We start from the raw sequence: 24,700 nt of genomic DNA on the forward strand, positions 1-24,700 counted from the left end.
CACCTCTGAAGGGCTTCCTAGAGACTGTTATGCAAGTCTTACAGTGATGTTTTAATAAACTTTGACATTTTTATTGATCCAGCGCCCTGGCTATTTGTGTGCACCCTTCCATGGATCTTTCCCTAAACTAATTCACCTGGAGCTGCCGATCACTAGTGATGCCTTCATTGGTATTCTTCACCCAGTTTCTACTGCATAGCAATTTATTTCAATCATTTGTTTCCCTTGATAGCTGCTTATCTCCTGCCACTTCATGCTTTTACATAGTGGACTTTTTAAATTGTGACACAATTTTTTGCGAGTGGTTGAGTATGTGCCTTAGGGCAATTCATTTCATGTTCTAGTTCTACTTTAATGTCTAATCGAAGAGATTGCCATCCTACAAAATGCAGATTTTGGAACTTTCTACGATACCTTGGCGAGCTGCTACATTTTGGAACTCAGATTGCTGTAAATCAGTACTGGAGAAAACTCAGATCCTATTTTACAGTAAAAACATGTAAATTATACTGTATACACACTGAGATACTTAGATGTAGCAGCCTGGTGGAACCTGATCCCCACACAACTTGCAACAATGCACTATCTACCGCATCACCTACCTGTTTTCAGTGCTGCGGACAATTGGGAATCATGTGCCACATTTGGTGGCAATGCTCCATAGTGTCTAGATTTTGGATTTGGATGTTCAATTTCATTAATTCAGTGACAGAAGTTAATATTCGTAGATTCCCTGAAAAAGCTCTTTTTCTGAAACCGCCTGAGGAGGTCCCAAAAAATCAACAAAACTGATCCTCCATATGTTCCTGGCAGCGAGGATCACTATTGCTAAACATTGGAAACGATTTGTAATACTGTACCACCTGATAACGTTAAAAGTAAACTGAATTGGATCATGGTTAATGACAAAACTTACCTGCACGCTTCATAATACTATAACAAAATCTGACAAAATGTGGGATCCGTGGATTCAACACTTATTAGTCCTTTAGTGGGGCCTTAACTGACCCTATTCTATTCAATGTCTCTCTCTTTCTTTTCTCCTTTTGCTTGCCTTTTCTTCCCAAATCTTATTTTTCTTTTTTTGATGTACTCAAGCCTAGTACCGGACTGCTGATAGGATTATATTCCCAGGAAATTACATACTACATTTTCCTAATAGTTTGACATGTTCTGCATTCACCATGATGGTTGCAGTTTATCCCTTGCACCAATGGGAATAAGTTAGAGGGACATTGGTTCCCATATATATGTGTGACCTATTTATTTGCTAATTTTTTCTAAACATTGTCAATGTAAGTTATATTATACCTACATGATAACCTTAGGGCATTGGGTTTCTCCTTGCTTTGTACTTTCTTTTTTATTATCCCTAAAAAAAAAAAAAAGGATTGGAATAATAGATGTAACAGCACACCCTGCAAGGGCCACAACACTATTAGCGAACCCAAGTATTTGAAACAGAGATAACCTCCCCATTGTGCCCCCTTTGTCATTGTGCTCTATGTGGTTTTTATTGTTTAAATATATTTTTTTCCTATGTGATATATGCAATAGCTGTAACACACAACTTCTGTATTTTAGCAACAATCTTTTTTTTTTTTTCGGGGGGGGGGGGGGGGATACAGAATACAGATTGGCCTAAATTGAGGAAGAAATTTGATTTTTTACATTTTGTTATTGGTAATGTTTTAAAGCAGAAAGTAAAAAATTATTTGAGATTTGAATTATCGTGTGGTAATATGAAGAACCTTCTTATAGGGGACAATTGTAATACAAATTATGTCAGAAAATAATTTTATGCTATATATATATATATATATATATATATATATACACACTCCTATTCTTGTATTAATTGTATGTGTTGAAATATATAGATGTGTCTGAAAAGTCCCATGCATACCCCCAAAAACAGATTGTTGCTATATTACTTTGAGGGATGTTGGCACAAAATTGTAATGTTGAGTCATGCCTCATTTAACCGATTACTTTTATATTTGGAATTGTAAAAATTACATTGACTGTGATATACGTTTCTTGTATGGATAAAATGTTTAAGAAGATACAAATTTAAGAAATTAGACTGGAACTACTGTATTTTCCGGCGTATAAGACGACTGGGCGTATAAGACGACCCCCCTAATTTTCATCTACCGGTAATACTTACTTAGGTTACCTTGGAGATATTATACTCGGCGTATAAGACGACCCCCCATTTTTGGGGGATTTTTTTGAGGTTCAAAAGTAGTCATATACGCCAGAAAATACAGTAATTGTTTAAGACCGCATTCACACTGAAGCGGCACGACTCCTGCACGACTTTGGGGGCGACCTGTGAAGTCCCGCGCACCGCGACTTCGGCGCGACTTGCACGGACTTCACATAATGGAAGTCAATGCAAGTCGCCTCCAGGTCGCCCCGAAGTAGTACAGGACCCTTTTTCTAAGTCGGAGCAACTTGTGTCGCTCCTATTAGAACAGGTCCTGTACCAGTCAATGGACCCAGAGGGACCGCGACTTGTCAGGCTGACAAGTCGCCTGACAAGTCGCAGCAGTGTGAATGGAGCCTTAAACTACCTAAAAGCCTTTGTTTGCATGCTTTCTTTTGCTCTTATATTACCGCACCAGGTTATATTTTTAGAAGTAAAAATCTTACACTTAAACATTGTTAACGCGGTATACACTAACTGAAAGTCAGCTAGTTCAGCAAAAAAAAAAAAAAAAAAAATATATATATATATATATATATATATATATATAAAAATCTATATACCAAACAAAGTGATTTGTGCAGCTAGCACATTTCTCCCATGTAAGGAGTAAGTATCTCCCATGGTTAAGAGAAGTGGGATTTATCTTTCATTTAATGGACTGTGTAGGACCCCCTGAAAATGGGGAACTTTGACGCAGTAGTGGGCTTAAGCATAGTGTGGCCATATGGTGTGACCTAATCCCCATATTTACGCATTAAGATCAGGTGTTTTTAAGTACCCTCGTAAGATTTTAAAGTAACTCCTTTTATATGTGTGTGCGCTATTCTCTGTGGTTCTATTTTATATATATTATATATATTTAAAAAAGCAGGGGGTAGCTGCACAAAAAGTAATTTTATTCCAGGTATAAAATTACATATGTATTTGCTGGTAACTGTTTTGAGCTATTGTCTGTAGTGCCCTTCTTCAAACCAAATACATAATAACCTTAGCCTCACTCAGAGCGTGTGTGTGTGTGTGTGTATATATATATATATATATATATATATATATATATATATATATACACATACATATACATATACATACACACACACACACACACACACACACACAACTCATCTTAAACACATGGAATCAATCTCATTAATTATTCAGTCAAGTTTAGATCAGTTCTACACGTCTTCCGTCTATGAGTGAAATGAAAGAACACAACAGGCATGTCGGATTCTCCACACATGAACAATCTATATCGTATCTGGCACCAATTATCCAAAAACATACAAAGAAATAAAAATATTAATAACAAATAGAATAAAATCATGAAAGAAATAATGCATATATATATATACACACATAATACCTACTAAATAAATAAATACAAATCAAAATAAGAATTTAACCCTTTTGGGCTAATAGTATCTAAACGATGGATCCAGCTCACTTCTAAATATAAATCCTTTTAAAGAAATGAGAAGTGAGCTGGATCCATCATTTAGATACTATTAGCCCAAAATGGTTAAATTCTGATTTTGATTTGTATTTATTTATTTAGTAGGTATTATGTGTATATGGGTACGGAAAGTATTCAGACCCCCTTAAATTTTTCACTCTTTGTTATATTGCAGCCAATGTCAGAAATGTCAACAATTCTGTGTTTTTCTGTCAGTATGGGGTGCTATGTGTACATTCATGAGGAAGAAGAATGAACTTAAATGATTTTAGCAAATGGCTGCAATATAACAAAGAGTGAAAAATTTAAGGGGGTCTGAATACTTTCTGTACCCACTGTATATATGCATTATTTCTTTCATGATTTCATTCTATTTGTTATTTATATTTTTGGATAATAGGTGCCAGATACGATATAGATTGTTCATGTGTGGAGGATCCGACATGCCTTTCACACGGGCTTTCCGCCCAGCGGACTCCATTTTGCACAGTGGGGGATCGATCCGCCAATCCCCGCTTAGCAGGCAGGTGACAGCTCCGACTCTGCTTACTTTGCGGAGACAGACCTGTCAGATCCCCGCTCTCCTCTATGGGAGATCAGATGAAAAACGGACTGCCTGTCCGTTTTCATCCGATCCGATCCTCCAGATGGATGGAAAATAGGGTTTCCATCCGTCTGGATTTCACAGACAGGATCAGATTGGAGAGCAGTGGGTGTCAGCGGACATATCACCCCTGACATCTGCTGCCCCATAGGGGTAAATGGAGCATACGATCAGGTCCGCCTGAAAAAAGGCGGACCTGATCAGAAAGCCAGTGTAAAAGGGGCCATAGAAGGAAGACGTGTAGAACTGATCTAATCCTGATTGACTAATTAATGAGATCGATTCCATGCATTTAAAAGATCAGTATATATATATATATATATATATATATATATATATATATATATATACATACATACACACACACACACACATATACACACATACACATTCTACTTTTTGGCTTTTGCGTTAAAGCGGTATTAAAATGATTAATTTAAATCATTTATTTTATTGCAGCTTACCCGTTCTATAGTGTGCATGGATACATGAGTTACCCTGGGGGAATTTAAAAGCAGAGTTAAAAAAAAAGCTCAAATGCCTGAAAAAGCGGCGTTTTTTAGCTCAAGTGTGCATCATGAGGCCTTAGTGCGACACAGCCCTGGAGGAATGAGCACAGGGGGCACAGCAAATAGCAGCAATGTCTGGGTGGGGGGATGTTAAGTGGGCAACATGGCAAATTGCATCGCGTGAAGCTTGTTGCCCAAAAAGTCAGCTGGTTTAGCAAGGGGAAAAAAAAAAAAAAAAAAATATATATATATATATATATATATATATATATATATATATATATATATACACACACACACACACATTAAAAAAAAATTGCGTCAAAACCGCACCACATTTTAGGAGCCATTGAAAATAATGGCACCTGAACCTGTGTTTTGCGGTTACAGCGAGTTTTGGGATTGCGGGCAGAAACGCAGCCCAAGTGTGAATGGAGCCTAAAGGTTTTGCATGAAGAAATAAAAGCTGATCATTCAATCACTCTTGCCAGTGTTAGGAGGTTTGATTCATCCATGTAAACTGATAGATTCTGCTAGAGATCTTGTGCTGTGAAAAAACAACAGACTTGCTGAATAGATTAAAAAAAGAAAGGAAGAAAGCCTAAAAAAAGGAAACTAATGCAGCCATCACATCTAAAAATTGGTAAGCTGCATTATAATAAATGTTTACTTTAATGACTTAATACTGCTTTAGGATACACTTTACATGTATGAGGATAAGTGTGCTTTAGCAGTTGCTCTTTAAGACATTTTGTGACGCTCATTTTAAAAAGAAACAAACATGAATAATAAATATACGCGTATACCATGGTCACCAGCCATGGCTTTCTAGAATGAATGAATGGCACATAGCAAAACACCTCTGGAAAAAAAAAACCCTTAATGTAATAATGCCAAGTGACAGCCAGAAATAATGATTTCTTTTAATTCCAATTTCTTATGAATACTCACCAGCTGCTTCTCCAGGTAGATGGACCAGAGCACGGCATAATGGCCCACTGTGAAAATAATGAACAGGAGCAATGCTAGCTCGGCATTGCTCATCTTCCTCACCCGCCTGTAATAGAACACAGGCTGTCGCCAATCCGGGAGGCCATTAACCAGGATATCATCGTACCTACAACAGCAAGACGATTGGCAGCTTTCAGTGTACAGCCAGGAAATAAACATCAATAACACGGTGAGAGGAGAGGATTAATCAACAGCAAATACAAGGAAAAACAAGTGTCAGTTGTTATGAATGTTAACAGAACATGACAGTGGGATTGAGATCCTCCAATTAAGGGATTCAAATACAAAAAAGGCTGCAGTGTATTGTACACCGTTATCCCGTGTGGATGGACGTTATCACACAGCGGCTACAAATGACAGTTAAGAGCATTACAGATTTGGCATTTGGACACGTTGCTTCTTTTGTCTAAACTGAAAGCATACCTTTTAAGGGTTTTTTTTTTTTACACTACAATATGTGAATGTAGTTACTTTAAAAGTTGAAACCTCAGATTTAAAAACCAGTATTGTCATGCTTACTGGCCTGCCAGCTGTGCGCCTTTTTTGCAATATTTTAGTATAAAGTGGTGTTTAGGCAGCTTTAAAAAATAAGGCGATAAACTAGCGGTCACATGACCACACAAGCTGCTTCTTCCTTCCCAGTGATGGCTAAAAAGGAAGCCAATTTGTGATACTGCTGTGATCTGCCACCACTCTGGGACTATGGAGTTGATTTACTAAAGACAAACAGACTGTACACCATGGGTGCTCGACCTGTGTCTCTCTAGCTGTTGCACGACTACAAGTCCCATGAGGCATTGCAAGGCTGACAGGTACAAGCATGACTCCCAAAGGCAGAGGCATGATGTGACTTGTAGTTTAGCAACAGCTAGAGGGCCACAGGTTGAGCACCCATGCAGTGGAACTCTGTAAAGTGCAGTTGCTCCACAGCTTAGTACATGAGGTGAAGCTACACTTTGAAAAGAATACCCAATCACATACAAGAAGAAAAAAATATATAATTTTTTCTTGCACATGATTGGATGATAGAAGTCGGCAGAGAATCCCCTAATTTACTAAACTCTGGAGCAACTGCTTTTTATAGAGTGCAACTGCACAGTCTATTTGCATTTATTAAATCAACTGATATTTGTCTCAGTAGTCAGTATGGCTTTGAAAATGGTGGCGATGGGTGCCCACCTTGCTCTGCAAAATCCGCATTATTGGTGAACACTGCATAGCATATTTGTAAAATTAAGATTTGAGATAAATAGGCAATTAAAATGTCAGCCTAAAAAAGTATTCTTCTGAAAATTGTCAAACTTTACAAACTGAGCTGATCGTTTTCAGAAAAGGCCACACTGTATCTACTGGTCTAGACTGAAAGCAAAAAACCTAAATAATTTTATCCACCAAAAAGAAGCCTGAAAACATATTTAGAAATAATCACCTGTCAAATTATGTAATCAAATGCAGTTTTTATTCTATCCTAAACAGGTTGTGATTTTTTTCCCCTTTTAAACTAGTCGAGATATACCGGTTGCATGTGCAGTAAAGTGCAGTCACGTTACAGTACTACTGAGAAGGAAGAAGATGCTGCAAATGTAATGAAAAAAAAAAAACTAGCTTGGTCCCATATACAAATACAGAGATATTACAGAAAAAAAAAAAAACACTTTTTGAAAATAGCATTCGTTTATATTTTTTCCACACTTGGCTGTCTGCAAATGCATTCATAAAATTAAAATTGATACAGAGAAATAACTATTTCAAAATGTTATTGGTTACACAAAATTTTTATCATTGCAGAATGAATATTACCAGTCTAATATTTTTCTTACAAAGTAGATCATACTTGGAACAAATTGCATCATTAAAACAATTGGTAAATGTGCTTTTGTACAACATTTGAAACAAACACCTAAAAGCAGCACCACGTAAAAAATCAGCAGCTTGGAATATTCTAAACGAATCCAAAGGAATATCAGCACTATGCTTCACTGCTTACAAGAAGCTCACTAAGTAGTAGATATATATGCCAACAACCTTATGTCTGGCCAGCTGTAAATACTAAGAAAGTCATCCTGCAACCTGCAAGTGTCACTAAATCCACACCATAAAAAATTATCAATTGGTGTATTACATGCTGTTCATACTCAGTCACTATGAGATTTGTTTCCTGTATTCTGTAAAAACCTGGGTAATTCTTCTACTTTCTATCTCCACCTTCTGTTCTTGTCCCCAATTCAGCTGGGTTTTTCAAGCTGCGGTGGTTACTCTGCAAATGCTCAGTTTACAGTGAATTTCTATGCTGGGTGTTTCCTCCCTATCACATCTGAGCAGCCTATGTGATTATAGAGTTAAACATGTAGGTGTATACACGGTGGTAAAGGACAGCCCACTCCCTCCCTCCTCCTCTACGCTCACTAACCAGCTAAACACAACGGAGAAGGGAGTTTACATGTAGATTATTAGAGGCTTCACCTCCCTCTTTTTCTTAAGACACAGGCTGGAGTGGTGTGACACAGTCTTTGACTGGCAGAGATCCACCCACACCATGTTATTGCCAAAAAGTAATAAAGATATGATTTCAAATATATATTTGTATGACAATTAAACATATTTTTATTAACTATTTATTTTTAAAAGGCTGTTTTTTTAATTTTGAACATGTGACCAGCAGCAGAGGGACCGAAGCTCTTCCTACTTATGTTTCCCTGCAGACAGGCTGGGAAAGAGCTGGGTCATGTGACAGCTGTATATCGATCAGGAAAAAGGTATGTAGATGTTTTTTTATTCTAAAAATAATTACAGTGCCATCATACATATACAGAAATAGAAGGGACAATATAAATTAAACAGTGTGTGTGTTAAGTATCACTTTAATTTAGCAACAGGGAAAGTTCTAGTTCTTCCAGTTTCAGGCTGTAGTGTGCTCTCTTTAGCCCAGAATACCATCAGCTTTACCAGCTGTTTATGTCTGGAGCAGCCTTCCCCAGCCTTTTCGACACAAAGGGACCCTTTAAGTAACTTTCCAATCCTAGGGAACCCCTGCTAAAATTTACTATATCTAAAACTCATAATACATTAGTGTGAAGGACAGTGGGAAGAATGCTCCTTACACTTGTGGTCACTGGGAAGAATTACCCCCTTACAGATAGATAAAAGGATCAGTGGTGTCTGTGGGAACCTATCTGAGAGGCAAATATTTCTCATTGCTCAAGGAACCCCTAGCAACTTCTGGAGAAACCCTAGGGTTCCACAGAATCCTGGTTGAAAAACTCTGGTCTGGAGTAAGCTATATTCTTAGGCTTGCAAGGTTACTATCATAGTTGGGATAAAAAAGGAAAAAGCCTTAACACGAGCACATAATTTAATTGCATACATCAAAGGTTACACATGGTGGGTGGCATAACTTCAACCTGCAATTCCAACCATATATTCAGTTTAATAAGCCCACAGAGGAAGAGATTTAGACTTCCATCCTTGTATCTGATGGAAGAAGCCAGCAAATAATTATCTATTAAACAAGGTAGTTTTCAATGAAAAAACTCAAATGTATTTTGACTCCAAAAGCTAGATCATAGAGATATGCAGGTGTAATAAAGTAGAATATATTCAGTATGTGCAAGGTAATAAACACAATCCAATGAGAAACCATGAAGTCATAGCAGTTCGCACTGCCACCTTTTTACATTGGGCTCCTGCATTGCATCCATTAGTAGTACTATGTGCAATAAATCTGTATGGCCTCCCTGTGTTTACATGGGTTCTCTCCAATTGTTCTGGTCTCCTCTCACAGTCTAATCACAATCTGGTACATCAACTGGCTTCTACCTAAAGCAGGGTACACACTAGTAGAAAATCTGCCGAAAATTCCCGCCCGATGTGAAATCGTCCGATTTTCGCCTAGTGTGTACACGACTTTCAGTAGCCGATGCCGACATTTTCAATGAAAAAAAACGGAGGGACAAACACCAAAACCTTTTTTGTCCGTCCCCAGACGACCGATTTTCGTTTAATGTGTATGCAGTACGTCCGTGAAAAATCAGATACGAAAGACCGCGCATGATCTGAAGTTGCCGACAACCCGGAAGTCTAGGAACAAATGTGCCAAAAAAAGAAAAATCGGACGAGAAATTTCGTGAACATTTATGCACTGTCGACTAAAAACGGTAATGAACGCTGAGAAGACAGAGAAAAATCGGAGGATATTTCGTCAAGTGTGTACGGCCCTTTACTGGCAATAGATTGATGGTTTGTAGGACTAAGGCAAGGGACAATAGACTATAATTTTGCTCAGGTGTGGAGATCAAAGAAACACTGGAGCCAAACCAAAAATCCTAATAATAAAAGGATGGAGAGAATGCATCTCATCTGCTCCAGTTACCATGCTACTCATCTGCAATAGTATAGTATAGATACCAATTATTTCATTTTCTCAATTCAAACCTACTAAAAAGCGGCCAAGTATTGGTAGATGTTCGGAAGATACATAAAGGGTTGGATCTTCTACTTTCCCTACAAAAGGCTATTGTGTTTGTGGGTTCACACCCAGGCACATGGGAGCACAAGTGGAGGGTTGGACAGCACAGACTAACCTTGAAGAGAAGAATGCTAAATTCATTTACACTGGGTTTAAGAAAACTCCGTTTACGTTTAATCAAGTAGACTATCTAATCAAAACACAACTGAAGCATTTCCTAGAAGGCATTTACAATTTATTGACTGATAAACTTGTTGCTTGGAGTCCCTGATTGTAAGAGGATCAATATTCTTTGTAAAGGTCTGTGGAATACGTTGATGTTATATAAATAAACATAAAATATAAAATGATGCATTCTTCTTCCTAAATGAGACCCCGAACACAGGAGAATAAACTGGGCACACTTAGCCTTGCACAGCGGGCAACCAACATTTTTTTAAAGACACATACAACCTGTTAACCTTAAACTGAGCCGCAGTCATTGGGGATTCTGGTCACGCTCTGCCAAGAATTAAAATCAGCACTGAAAGGCCTAATTTGGAGGAACACATTGACCAAAATATTTTAATTAAAAATATTCTGAGTTAGTGGCAAGCCTAATTACAGTAACAGAAATAGGGCCTACATTGTAATGCAGGTCACTGCAACTCCATAGTAGGTTTTTCTGCAGTAAATTGACCAATCCAGAAATAATAGCACAGCTGCTAAACTGCCAGTCTTGACATGTAAATCAATTTAAAACCAACAAATGCAGTTGCTACTTCCATACTTATTATTAAATTGATACCTAGTGTTATTTGGAGAGAAGGAGAGAGAGAGAAGGGGGAAAAGGCTGATATTTATGTATTTAAATTGTAAATGTATTTATGTAAAAAAAAATAACTGATACTAAAAAAAAAAAATTAAAAAAAAAATTGTCTAAAACAGGACCCTTTTCAAATGATAAAATATCTTTCTTTTTATCTTGATTTCTTTTCTAGCAGCACAAGGATTATTTTAGGTATGCATTTAATGCATTAGATGCTTTAAGAGAACACTTACGATTGAGCAAAAGCCTCCAAAGATTAATCCTTACAATCAATTCCTCATTGATTTTACTATCAATGAACATCATGGCTTATACAACTGTCCATTTTAAATGAAGATAGCCTCCATTAAAACCCACTTTTGGCATAGGAGGTAGGGAAAGCAAGCCAGAAAGCACACAAAATGACAAAATATAATAGAATGGCTTAAGGACAATACACTTAAAAATATTACACAATATTGATATAAAGCTATGTGTCTGCCTGTATATCTATTACAATAATAATTACAAATGGAATTTAGAGATCTTATAAGGTGTCCACAAAACAAATTTAAATCTACTAATAAATTGTGAAGAATTTAAAAATGCATTGAATTTATCCTATTAAGGTTTTGGTCAGATTTTAAAATCGCATTGTACTTTTGTATGAATTGCATATTTGTGTTGTATTGAATACATTTTAAAATTGTAAGTGTTAAAAAAAAAAAAAAAAAGAAGAAGAAGAGCTACTGAATCAAAATGGGAGCAAAATGTAGTAAATAAAAAGAATAATCAAAATTAAAATAAATATAGTGATATCCAGTGTTTTTCAATTTAAAAGAAAAGAATACAGACAGGTTATAAGTTGATATTAATAAGTTGACTTTGTCTTGATTGGATTGCTACACTGAATATATAAATTTTAAAATAAAAACAGCTTTATGTTGCTGTCTCCTCCATGATAAATATGAAAGGAAAGCTTCCGAGTTGCAGGTATGGACTGGAACAATATGTTAAGAATGCAATCAATTGATTCACATGGCACAATGGCAAGAGGCCCTAGTATGTCTAATGCCTCTGAAGTGACAAGTTCCTGCTGTATATAGACAGGCTGAATATATGTAATAAATGATGGAAACAGCCAAGGTTTCTTATTTATTGTGTTTTCATTGATCAGGTACAGGAGGTTTACTGTACAATGGCAACATTTAAAGTTCTTTATAAAATCAGTGACAAGGTGACCAGTTCTGCACAAAATCAATAAACCTAAACAAGGAATGCTCACAGCAACTGGAATTCTGCCCTTTTTCAGCTATCTTTGCAATGGGATTGTTAGGAAATCAGGATTTGATACAACAACAAAAAAAAGTAATTCTTGATATATGCTGTGGCATGGCCTACATGTTAAATCATGGTACGGCCTACCAAATGGTTCAGGCGCTCCCCACTGTCTCTTAGTGACAGGTACACTTTATTGTGACAGGCAATGTTTGCCAACTAGGTCATAATAAGGTGGTGATGTTGAGTATTTCAGAGATAGTGTTAACACATAAAGGGTCAAATTGACCAGAAACACATTGTATACCTATGTGCTATGAGCTGTATCAATGAAATACACGCTCAATTTCCTTCCCAATTATTCCTGACAGCTTTCATTAAAGATGCTAGGACATTTTTTTTTCTTATACCCTTGCCATTTTGAGACTTGTTTTATTGGAAGGTTTAGTAAAAATATACATAAAAGATACACATCAAAAGTAATGAAAAATTAAAATATAGGAATAGTTGATATTAAAGACACCTTCGAAATGCATCTAGGAAGAGAGAAGGATATACTGTAAGCTCTGTTAACAGAGTTACATGTTTATCTTGCCATTTAGAATCTTGTATTATTGTAAAGTTTAAAAATATACATAATGTACACATGAAAGTAACAAAAAATGAAAATACAATAATTATTGATATTAAAAGACACCTTCAAAATGCACCTGGGAAGGGATAAGGATACACTGTAAGCTCTGTTTACAGAGTTAAATATTGTATGGTAAATGCTAATACAGTACATAGGAAATAACTAGAGTTATAAATATGTAGATATAAAAGAGTGTAGTCTATTTTTTAATCAGGCAGAGATACACAAAAAAAAAAAAACACATAAATGTTTTTTTTTGGTTACCGAAAACATTCAGTTTTATTCTCTTTTTCCTTTTTTTTTTATTAACTTAACTAACTATATCTCTAATGCAATAATTGTCCCTGGTGAGAATTTATTCCAGGGCCATGTGCTGCAAAGCACAGGGTGTTAACCACTTAGCCACCAATGTTCTATAAATCTCCATTTATAACCCCATACAGTACATTTAGCTAAGTAGGGAAGCTGTCTCCTATCTACGGCTCAGTTTGATACACAGCAATGCAGAAGGTTAAAGGAACGTTAACAGAATACTGAGAGCGGGAGAAAGAAACCCATTATTTCAATGATAACAAGATGCTAATCCAGCTGTTTATCAGCTTCCCAGCAAGAAAATAGTTGAATGCACAGAACTCCTGAAAAAGAACTCTCCCATAAGATATAATAGAACTTGCTGGGCGCAACTTTCCAAATAAATGCTTCACCATTTTAACTGTTCTCCATGTTACTACAACAAACATTGATTTAAGTATAGAAGAACTCTTACCTTGAACAACAACCCATTCAGTTTAAATTAGTAATAAATGCCAAAACATTTGTGTACACATACAAAAAACATTATAAACACTTTTTTTTTTTTTTTTGAGAAGTGATCACATAATCTCTGTACATAATCTCTGTTCTTAGCTGCACACGAAGCTCAGAGAGGTGGGGAATGAAAAACAGCAGCACACTGGTCTTCCCATTGAATAGTTGTGCAGGGGGGAGTCGTGTCAGCAGAAATGTGACCACTGGAGGACAGATAGGTTGTCCTCCCAGCACAGCCATAAAACTAGTCATGCTGGTATGGATGTGATCTCATGCCTAGTGAGGTCAGTTGAAATAGGAAAGCAGGGGTACTGGCATGATCACCAGGTAATTCATGCAAAGGAAGCAATACGAAGAGCACAGGAGGCGCTTTCATACATTTTTCAAGTACAACAGACATGCATCAGGAGTGTGAAATGTCGGGGTAACATTCTTTATTACAGTAATGCATTCATTAAAAATTATTTATTTTATGCATGTAGCATAAGCACCTGAGCTTGACTTGTTTGTCTCCTTTCATTCCTTGCACAGACACACACAGTCTGGGAGATGGAGGAAAAGCAATAAGAGGTATTCAGGTATAGTGCAGTGTACATGTTCTGGTAGTAAGCATGCTGACTGTATGAGAGAACAGAGAGATGACCTCGTAAGTGTGCTGCTGCTTCTTCCCAGTTCAATCATGGGTTGAGGCAGGGTTGGCCCAAAACATTGTGCTGCCTGGATCCAAGAATAAAAAGTCTGCCCCCCAAAAAAAAAAAATCTTGTCAACCCAAAAGGCCCCCACATCCGTTATTTTATGTAAATATACAATTTAGAAAATATTATATATACTGTTATCTTTTTCCATAACTCTACACTGGACTGGTCCACCAAACACCCACTGCCTGTCCTCAGTCCTCCTGTCACTCCTGTGTCTGCCACGCCCACCGTCCTAGAAAATCCAGCCTGCCCTGCGTGAGATGGAGAGCGCTGATGTCTGACGTCATTGTGCACAAAACGATCACGTGAGGGACGTTCCCCGGAGTAGACGTTCCGCCTCCTCATACTCATCAGTGTGCATTATGGGCGGCAGTATGAGATAGGGAAATGCCGCCCGTAACGCGCCGCAAACTGATGAAACACAAAACTGCTGGAAAAAAAAATTGGGAGTCAATTTTCTGCCCTTCTGCAAGTGCTGCTGGGGTCCAACGGACCCAGCAGGACCCATGGAAGGGCCGGCCCTGGGTTGAGGGCAAGGAAGTAACCAAGCTGTATGGCATAACTACAGCAGAGAAAAGTAGAGTCTGGTAGGGCGTGTTAATCACAAGATTGGTTGGACAGATATACAAACTATTTGGCAAGTATAATAGCTCCCATCCATTATATATGAAAATATACATACACACACATACATCATTTATAAAGCCATTTGTCTGGGGGGCAGGGGAGGGTCAGCTTTTCTATATGTTAATAAGCAAAAACCAGGATAGGAAGTCATTGGGTTGAATTGCCACTTTGAAATACGTTTTAAGATGCTTTTTATCATTTTTACATATTATTTTACATCACAAAAATTATTAATAACTTTCTTTAGCTAGAAATAGAATCTTTTAAACAATAAAACGTCTTAATTATTTTTATTATTAAAGCGACTCTGTCACCCCAAAGTAATTTGTTACAGAAGAGGTAATTTGTAAAAGGATTATGAATATACTTACTTTCCCAGCAGCCCATGTACTGAAAATCCACAGCTTTTCTGCTCCCAAATGTTGCAGGTATTCTACACCTCGGGATGTGTAGAATAATCGCTTCCACCTTGGCCAGCAGTCACGTGAGCTGGCGGGAGGAGCAAGAATTTCCAGTGATTGGACAGTCATACTTACAGCAGCAAGGAGTGGAGATGCGATGACATTTCAATATACAAGCAGCCAGAAAAGGAAGTATATTCACACTTCTTTTAAAGATGACCTGTTGGGTAAGGGTAAAGTGACCCTGACGTAACAGTGACTTTAAAGTAACCCTTTCGTTTGCCAAGGTTTAATGAATTTGCTGCTAAATACTAAGGATGAATTCCAGGCATGGTATCATTTTGCATAGTTATATTGGTCCAGCTTGGACGGCTGGCAATCACTGAAGTAAGTACCACTACTCCAGTGATCTCCACTTGCCTACAGTCCTGATGCAGTGTGAACAGAGGACGATGGGTGCCATTCAGAGAAAGCTCTGCATTATCTGAATGAATTCAAAGCATTCTCTGATTAAAGAGGTGGAAAGGCAGGGCCTTGATGCCGCTCTCTCCACCTCATCCAATCAGAGAATGCTTGGTGATTAAAATTTTCATCTCAAGTTGCGACACTATCCATAGAAAATCGGAACACGAATTACTTTCTATCCAAAGAGCCATCAAGTTCACCGCTACATGTAATATTTTAGTTAGTAAATTAAGTTCTGCTAGATATTGTCAGGCTGGCCCCTTTTGCCAGTAAAGCTATGTAAAACATTAAAAATATATAATTGGCATAGGATACCCCGCTTGGTGCTCATGGCTTCTTGAATGGAAGATGGACTAGCATTCCCTAATTTGGTTAAATACCATCAAGCGACCCAACTTTGTGCGGTCCCTTCTTGGTTCAACCAGCGCTCCTAAAATAAATTGACTGAAATGGAAAAACACCCAAGCCGAGTGCTGGGGGCTATGTCCCAACTTAGGTCAGACTGTCGTGTGTTAGCCCGCCAGTACTGCCTTGGGTCTGAAGCTTCACTTTTGACCTCCTTCCTCTACAACCCCAAGATGCAAGACCGCCTTACGTTTCCGATGTCCCACCCCTGGGCGTCAAGGAATCTATTCCATTTTGGACACTTGGTGGACCCTAGGTCTCGTAAAATGCTACCATTCAATGAACTTAAGAGTCAATTTGACCTGCCTCGCCGGGTATTCTATTAATATTTGCAGTTTCACCATTATGCTCAAACCATAACCCCAACCCTACAATTTTCAGCTTTCATCTTTTGAACGCCTGATCCTGGAGGGCACTGCAAGGAAAGGCTTAATCTCAGATATATACCAGATACTGAACTCTTGTCCCATTCGAGATCGAGGTAAACACTCGTATATGCTTCGATGGGAGAAGTTATTAGGTGAGGAGATTCCCCTCAAGACACGGCAGATGATCTGGTCTCAGGCAGCGAAGAGTTCCTTATGTACTCTTTAAAAGGAAAAAACCTATAAAATTCTCAATTTTTGGTACTTGACACTGGATGTACTGCAAGCTATCTATCCCACTAGCTCTGATTATTGCTGGCGTTGATTCAAGGATAGGGGTACTCTTCTCCATATATATTGGACCTGCTCGCTGATCCCCCCTTCTTGTCACTCAGTGCAACAGGTACTGGGTCACCTATTTCGGTTATCTATTGAATGGTCACCAAAATTTTTCCTCCTGGGACAAACCCCCCTTAAACTCTCTAAACCCCAAAGGAATTTGCTGAATCATATTCTTACGGCTGTGCACTGCCTTGTAGCCTTGCACTGGGAAAAATGCTCCCCACCTCATCCCGAGGCCCTGTGGAGAAACTCACAACTGTGTTTGGGAACTATGGCATCTTCAGGAGGACCAACCCTGAAACTCTTCCCCCCGCTTTTCGCCCTTCTTCTTGGTGAGCTATAACGTGGACTCCTGCCTTTTTCTTCTCTTTCGCTTCTTTCTTTCCTCATCTCACTTTTCTTTGAGTTTTGTTGAGACTACACATACTCATGCAGGATAGTAGCCACTGCAATGGCTGTTCCAAAGGTTTCTATTATACCTTTGGGCACCAAATACCTGCTTTGAACATTGTACTCATGTCTTTCAATGTTTTCTCTCTATATTCTAAACAAAAGCAACATAATCAAAAAAATTGTTATTTGAAAAAAATATATAATAATAATAAGTGCCTATACTGTTTAAAATCCAGTAATACACTGTTTCACCCTGCTCTGCACATGCTCAGTTGTTATCTATTTTTGGCATTTTTTAGCATTGTGCTCAAAGACAAAATCAGTGCCACTTAAGGTCGATCTGCTTACAGCCTAAAATTTTACTGCTGTTCAGGGGCTCTGGGCTTCACCAAAACGGCAGCTTCCAGCAAAAAGAAACAGGAACAATGCTGGAGGAAATTTCAGCACAAACTAATTTTGGTAGTGTAATTATTAATATGGAATGCATATTTCTTTCTAAAGAACATTTTTTTTTTAGTTGTTATGGGTAAAGTTTCTGCCTTAACCTGTTTCTGTCCACCCTACAGCCGAAAGACGGCTACAGAGCGGCTCTTAAGTTCTGGGAGGATGTCCATGAATGGTCAGCCTCATCAGCGCAAATCAGTGAAGAAGGAAAAAAAATGACTTATTTGCAAAATTTTATAACAGAAACTAATAAAAAAACTTTTTTTTTTTCAAAATGTTTGATCTTTTTTCATTTATTTAGCAAAAAATAAAAAAAACAAGTGGTCATTACATACCATGAAAAGAAAGCTCTAGCTCTCTCAAAAAAATTATGAAACTTTCATTTGGGTATTGTGTTGCATGACAGCACAATTGACATTTAAAGTGCAACAGCGCTGAAAGCTGAAAATTGTCCTGGGCAGGAAAGGGGTGAAAGTGCCCGGGGTATTGAAGTAGTTAAAATATATGTTATCACAATTACTAGAGTCCAATATAAGGCTGTAACATGTTATTATAGCTTTAAAGCCAATATAAGTAAACCTGCAACTTTTAATAAAATAAAACCTTGTAATCCTGCCCTGGAGGTTCTTGTTCAGGCCCTTCATGGGGAACTAAACTGTATATGAGGACCACAAACTGAGAATGCTATTTAATTCATTTTTAATAGTCAATAAAACTGTTTTTAATGGTTACTTTAGAAATCACCTTGAACCCCCTAGCATTTCTAGCCACAGGGCAGATGATTCATGTAGCATATACACTTTGGAATCCATCTGGCCTTAGCTCACGCATGCAGGCAGGAGGGTGTGCTTAGCTGAGAAAGTTCCTCCTCCCCTCCTTCAGATGAAGTTAAAACAAAATGCCCATGAATACTCCTTGGATGTTTGACATCATTTTAGCCTAGGCCAGAAACCAGAAAGTAACTGACGAAATGTAAAAAAAAATAAAAATAAAAGTTAAAACAAGTAAATAGAATATACCTTACTATCTATTTACTAATGCTTGCAGCATAAGGATTAAAAATAAAGTTAATTGACAGAGTTTAGTTAGGCCCCGTTCACACTGGGGCGACGCTACTTCCCAGGGCGACCTCACAGGTCGCGGCGCGCTGCTCGCACCGCGACCTCGGAGCGGCCGGCACGGACTTCATAACATTGAAGTCAATGCAGGTCGCCCCAAAGAAGCTCCGGACCCTTTTTCTAAGTCGGAGCGACTTGTGTCGCTCCTATTAGAACGGGTCCACAGCTTCTCTATGCCAGGCGACCTACGGCGACCTGTCAGGTGACCAGGTCGCCTGACAGGTCGCCCCAATGTGAACGGGGGCTTACACTCTCAAAAGTGACAGCGCTTTGTCCCGGTCTCCCATTTGTCCACCCCGTGCAACAGGCTTCCAATTTGGAGGATGTTTCAACTAATGCGGATAGTCCCCTGTTGTCACCATCAGGAAATCCACCCATAAAATCCCCCATGGAGTACATGTAGACAGAAGTATCTTCAAAGAGGCTTCAGCAGATCAGGTAGCACTGACATGCAAAAAAAGGAAGAAAGGTGAGAACAAGTATTTAAAGTTTAAGTTCACGCTAAAACTAAAATCCCTGCATCTATAGACATCAGTGATCCTAAACTAACTTATCTAACCCTGTAAAGAAGAAATCAGTATGCATACCTTTTTTGAAGCCGATCCGACCGGATCTCCAGTGGTGGAAGCTCTGCGGGAGGACGTGGCCGACAACAGCTGTGAAATGAATGGGGAGTGACGTCACCCATAGACTTACTATGAGGCTTCCGTTGTCGGCTGTGTCCTCTGCCTCCACAGCGAAGCAGCCGCTGACAGCTCAGCATGGGATCGGCTTCAAAAAATGTATGTATACAGGTTTCTTTTTTACAGGGCTAGATAGGTTAGTGTTAGATTGTGGATGTCTGTAGATGCAGGGATTTTAGTGTTAGGCTGGACTTCTACTTTAAAACCAAAAATATGGTTAACGATGCTATGGAAATCTAATTGTCATTCAGTTGGGGTTTAAATCTGCTTTAGGATCGGATCTGAAGGCAGCGCATGTATTCGCACCTGTGTGAAATCAACTCAGCTCCATTCAGATCCCTTAATAAAAAAACACTTGTAAATGCATTTTGTTATGGCCATTTGAATAAGGTTACGGTTAAAGGCAAAACTTTTTTTTTTAGTTTTGGATAGAGTGCAGAGGGATTAGAACAATTGTCAGTTTTAATTGCTGTCTGTGCTCTCATTAGGAGATGCACCCTCTCTATTTGTCTTGTTTAGCATTATCATTGAAAGTAAAAGAAAATCCCAAATTTTGGGTTGGCCCACCTGGGGATCCCCAAGGAGTTCCTTTAATTTTCAGATTTCCTCTCACTTCCTGTTTGGCTATGGGACAGGAAGTGAAGGGAAATGTTTCCAATGGGACAAAGATGGTATAATATAATATAAGAAAATAAGTTTTGCTTATTTTAACCCTTACTATAAGTGTGATAGTAAAAATGGCCTCATTGCAAGAGGAATTAAGTAGGATAGGTGGGTGGCACTAAAACAACAGTGTCTTCCCAGATTATAAGAGGCAAACAATTGTAGGGTACCCATCATGCTCTAGAGATGGCGAATACAAAAATGATACAACATGGCTATACAATAGTGAAAATGTTAATTACAATTATATTTATGATTTTTGATCTTCTAAATCAGGGGTGTCCAAGCTTTGACTCAAGACGTCTATGAATGCGGGCCAACACAAAATCATAAACTTACGTTAAAATGTTGATTTTTAAAAAAATTTTTTAGCAAAAAATGCATTTACACTTAGTGAACACGTGCAGCCAAAGAAAAATGTGACAGTGTCTACTTACTGGACTTATTAGTTTTATCGTCCCAAAGAAAATTTTTCATAGATAATGTGACTCAAAAAACACATCAAAAACGTAACATGGGTGAGTTAGTGATGCGTTTTCAATGCATTTCAACAGGGAGGCGCGTTTTGTTGTGAAAATGCAGCAAGCAAGATTTTTAACACAACAGCGGAAGCTCAATGGACCAGTGTGAAGACATACATAGAATTTAAAGAGATACATTTTCCCCCGAGCTATTCTTGCGCTAAAAGGTATCAATAATGTCCGATAATAAATTAATATTCATTTAACCTCATAATTCTAATTAAAAAGTCAAATATAATACAACTATATATAAAAATATATATTTTTTAAAACTGTCATTTTCGATTTTCGGCCAAGGTACATCCTGCATTTTTGGTTTTGGTACCACAATTCCATTCAGCCCACCTCTAAACAATACTCACTGATGATACATAACAATGTGTTTATTCCCCGATATGCTTAGCCACCTACCCAAGCTACATACAGAAATTCACCCGCAATCATTGTGTCTCAAATAAATCCATCCATCCTCTGCACAAAAGGTTAACTAGCCAAGTCCTAGCAGAATGAGCTTCGATATTTATATATTTATTTTATCTCAATTACCAAAAAGGCCCGAAAGATTAAGTGTTTATGGGGGATTACTGCTTGCCTCCAGCAAAATCAAGGCACAAGGCCAAAAACTTAAAATGCTGTACAATGAGCCAAGAATGGGTAGATGAAGTAGCCCGTTAAAAAAAAAAAAAAAAAACCACCAGAATAACATACAAATGATGTTACAAAATCAAGTGGCCAAAACATTAAATAATGGAGAGGATAAGGCTTTATTTGTGCAGAACTTCCATCTACAGCTAGGATCTGCTAGATTTATCGTCCTTTTATAGCGTTTATAGAATTTCAGATTTAGAATGCTAGAACATTTTTGGCAATAAAGCCTAATATTTGAACAAAGTGTAGAAAAAGGAAAAAAACAGCAGCGTAGGGAAATATCTCTTCAATGTGCAAGAAAGAAAAAGCTAGAGCCACAAGGAAGATTTTAGGGCCATCACAGGTGGTAAATGACCTTATCATGAACGAGGAATTAAGGGGGCTTTCACTGTTCATATAGAAACCTCTACCAAGATCCACACCCCTGCTGCAACCATCATAGGGGAGCTTCGGTATCCTTGTTAAGGTGGACATACAGGTTGCAATTTGAGAACAGTTGCACATAAGTAATCTATTAAGTGGTATTGTTTTCATATTTTGCGATTATCTGAAAATAGCAAATAAAATGATCTAAATGTAAAACAAATATATTAAAAGCTATCACCCAACCACTTAAGCTCCAGAAGGTTTTACCCCCTTCATGACCAGGGCGTTTTTTGCTATTCAGCACTGCACTAATTTAACTGGCAATTGTGTGGTCATTGAACGCTGTACCAAAAAATTAATTTACATAATTTTTTCCCCACACAAATAGAGCTTTCTTTTGGTGGTATTTGATCACCACTGGGTTTTTTTATTTTTAATTAATTATAAAAACAAAAAAAGATTGAAAATTTTGAGAAAAAAAACGATTTTAACTTTCTGCTAAAAAACATATCCAATAAAAAAAATAAATCAAACTTCTTCATAAGTTTAGGCCAAGATGTATTCTGCTACGTCTTTCTTAAAAAAAAAAAAAAAAAAAATCCTAACAGGTGTATATTCATTTGTTTGGATGAAAATTAAAGCAAATAACTGTATATATATACTGGAATTTTTTTTTATATACTAGTAATGGCGGTGATCAGTGACATAGTGGGACGGGAAATCTGACACTAACTGACACTGGGTGGGAAATGACACTGACATCACCAGTGACACTAATACAGTGATCAGTGCTAATACTATACTGTACTGACGACACTGGCTGGGAAGGGGTTAACATCTAGGGGGAATCAATGGGTTAACTATGTGGTGAACAATGTGTAATGTGAGCTGCTTTTACTAATCAATCTGGTTGTTTTTTTCATCCGCTTTGCAGGAAGAAAAAACAGCCACATCACTGCTCCATGTACAGAGCCCTGTGTTGTTAGTAAACACAGGGCTCTGTACTGTGATTTGCTAAGCCGATCAGCAGGTCCCGGCAATAAGTCATTGGTCGCAAGCTGCTGACCGACTTGTGCTCTATCAAATCACAGCACACATTGGGCAGCAGGCGAAATGCCAGAACATATATATTGATGTGATACATCGCAGAGAGGTCACCCTGCCACAGTATTTTTGCAATGAGGAAGTCCGCTAATGGTTATCAATCAGAATGATTGGTATAACTGAAACACACAGATATATGTTTCATCAATCAGAATTAATCGACAAAATTCTGCCATGGCCAATCCTATGGGCAGAGTCTAAACTAAGAGCTCACTAAATCAATCAAATGGAGGATCTTTGGTTTGCTACTTTTACGTAATTTGATCATTTTGGAGCATTGAATGACTAAGTGTATGATCAGATCCATACACGTGTTGCCACCTTTTAGGTTTTATTCACACAGAAGTAGCTATTTGTATTGTGTATCAAAAAAAGTGCAATGTAAAGAAACAGCATCATGCCCATAATGAATATTCAATGCCACCTATGAGCATTTTTAACTGATAGGCACATGGATTCTGCGCATTTCTGGGATGACCATTTAACAGGAAACACGATATATGAATAAACATGCATTAAAATCAAAATATTCCACTAAAGACAATGCAGCAAAGATAAAACATAGAGAGTAGAGCAGAGCCAACAGTACCATGGTTATTCAGGAAGCCAGTGGGTGATTCCAGACAACAGCCTCCACCCACAACTAAAACAACAAGTAAACCTAATTGCTGCCCATTCTAATGGTACAGGCACTCTCTTGGTGGTGCTACCTATAAATGCAAGATCGGATATGTCATATGAACAATGCTGAACTCTAGTATAGCTCCACCCACACATTTATTCAGTTTGTGCTCCAGCCCCACCAGTCTCCTCCCTCTAACACGTTTCGCTCCAACAAGACTCAAATTCCGAACAGAGAAAAAACATTAGAAGACAAGCCAAGTAGGGCCAGACCTAAACTCTGGAAAAAAAGCTTTTTGTATACAGATACGGTTGTGTATCAAATGCTTGAATTGAAATTGCTGTTTGTCTGACCCATTATGTTGTTGCACAATAGCGTTTTTTTTTTAATTATCGTTAATTTCTGTAGCACATTTTTCCTGGGGACCATGCTTTATCTGCTGTTGGGGTAGATGGTGGGGCAGCCATCTTAAGCACGCTCAGTAGAGTATCATAATAGGGTCAAATGACCTATAAAAGTGTCTTTGTAGTGTGGGAGAAAACAAGTGTACCTAAGGCCCCTTTCACACTAGTGCGACTTGTCCCGCGATTTTGGACCGCAAAATCGCATGACAGGTCGTTTTCCATTATCTTCAATGAGCCCCATTCATATCAGTGCGTTTTGAAGGCGCACCGACTTCAAAGTAGTTCCTGCACTACTTTGCCACAATTTGATTGCGTTTTGAGCCATAGCCATAGCTTTCAAAATCGCAGCAAAGTCGCGTCAAAATCGCGGTAAAATCGCGTCGCATAAGTGTGAAAGGGGCCTAAAAGGAAAGCCACACGGGCACAAGGAGAACATGCAAACTCCATGCAGGGTCCTCACCAGATTTCCAACTAAGGACACCAGTGCTGAAAAGCATAAGTGATTACCATTAAGGGACTGTGCTGCAAATCAAGAGCCATATTTATAAAGCAGCAAATAAGATCTTCACCAAACATTCACTGCAGTTAAATCAATCACTTTAATTGCAGAAACATGTCCCAGGAAGATACACCTGCAGTGAATGTTTGGTGAAGGTAGCATTCCAGA

At 38.1% G+C, this 24,700-nt stretch overlaps 1 protein-coding gene across 1 annotated transcript in view; it reads right to left on the reverse strand.

Moving 5' to 3' along the window:
• The window catches only part of DNAJC1 (DnaJ heat shock protein family (Hsp40) member C1), a 245,072-nt gene that overhangs the window by 136,428 nt on the left and 83,944 nt on the right, over positions 1 to 24,700 (reverse strand). Inside the window, exon 4 of the mRNA XM_082258350.1 lies at positions 5,733 to 5,898. Within this exon, the coding sequence (XP_082114476.1) occupies positions 5,733 to 5,898 (166 nt within the window). The remainder of the gene's footprint in view (positions 1 to 5,732; positions 5,899 to 24,700) is intronic.

This window comes from Pelophylax lessonae, assembly GCF_965119305.1.
Source record: "Pelophylax lessonae genome assembly, chromosome: 5".
NCBI lineage: Eukaryota > Metazoa > Chordata > Amphibia > Anura > Ranidae > Pelophylax > Pelophylax lessonae.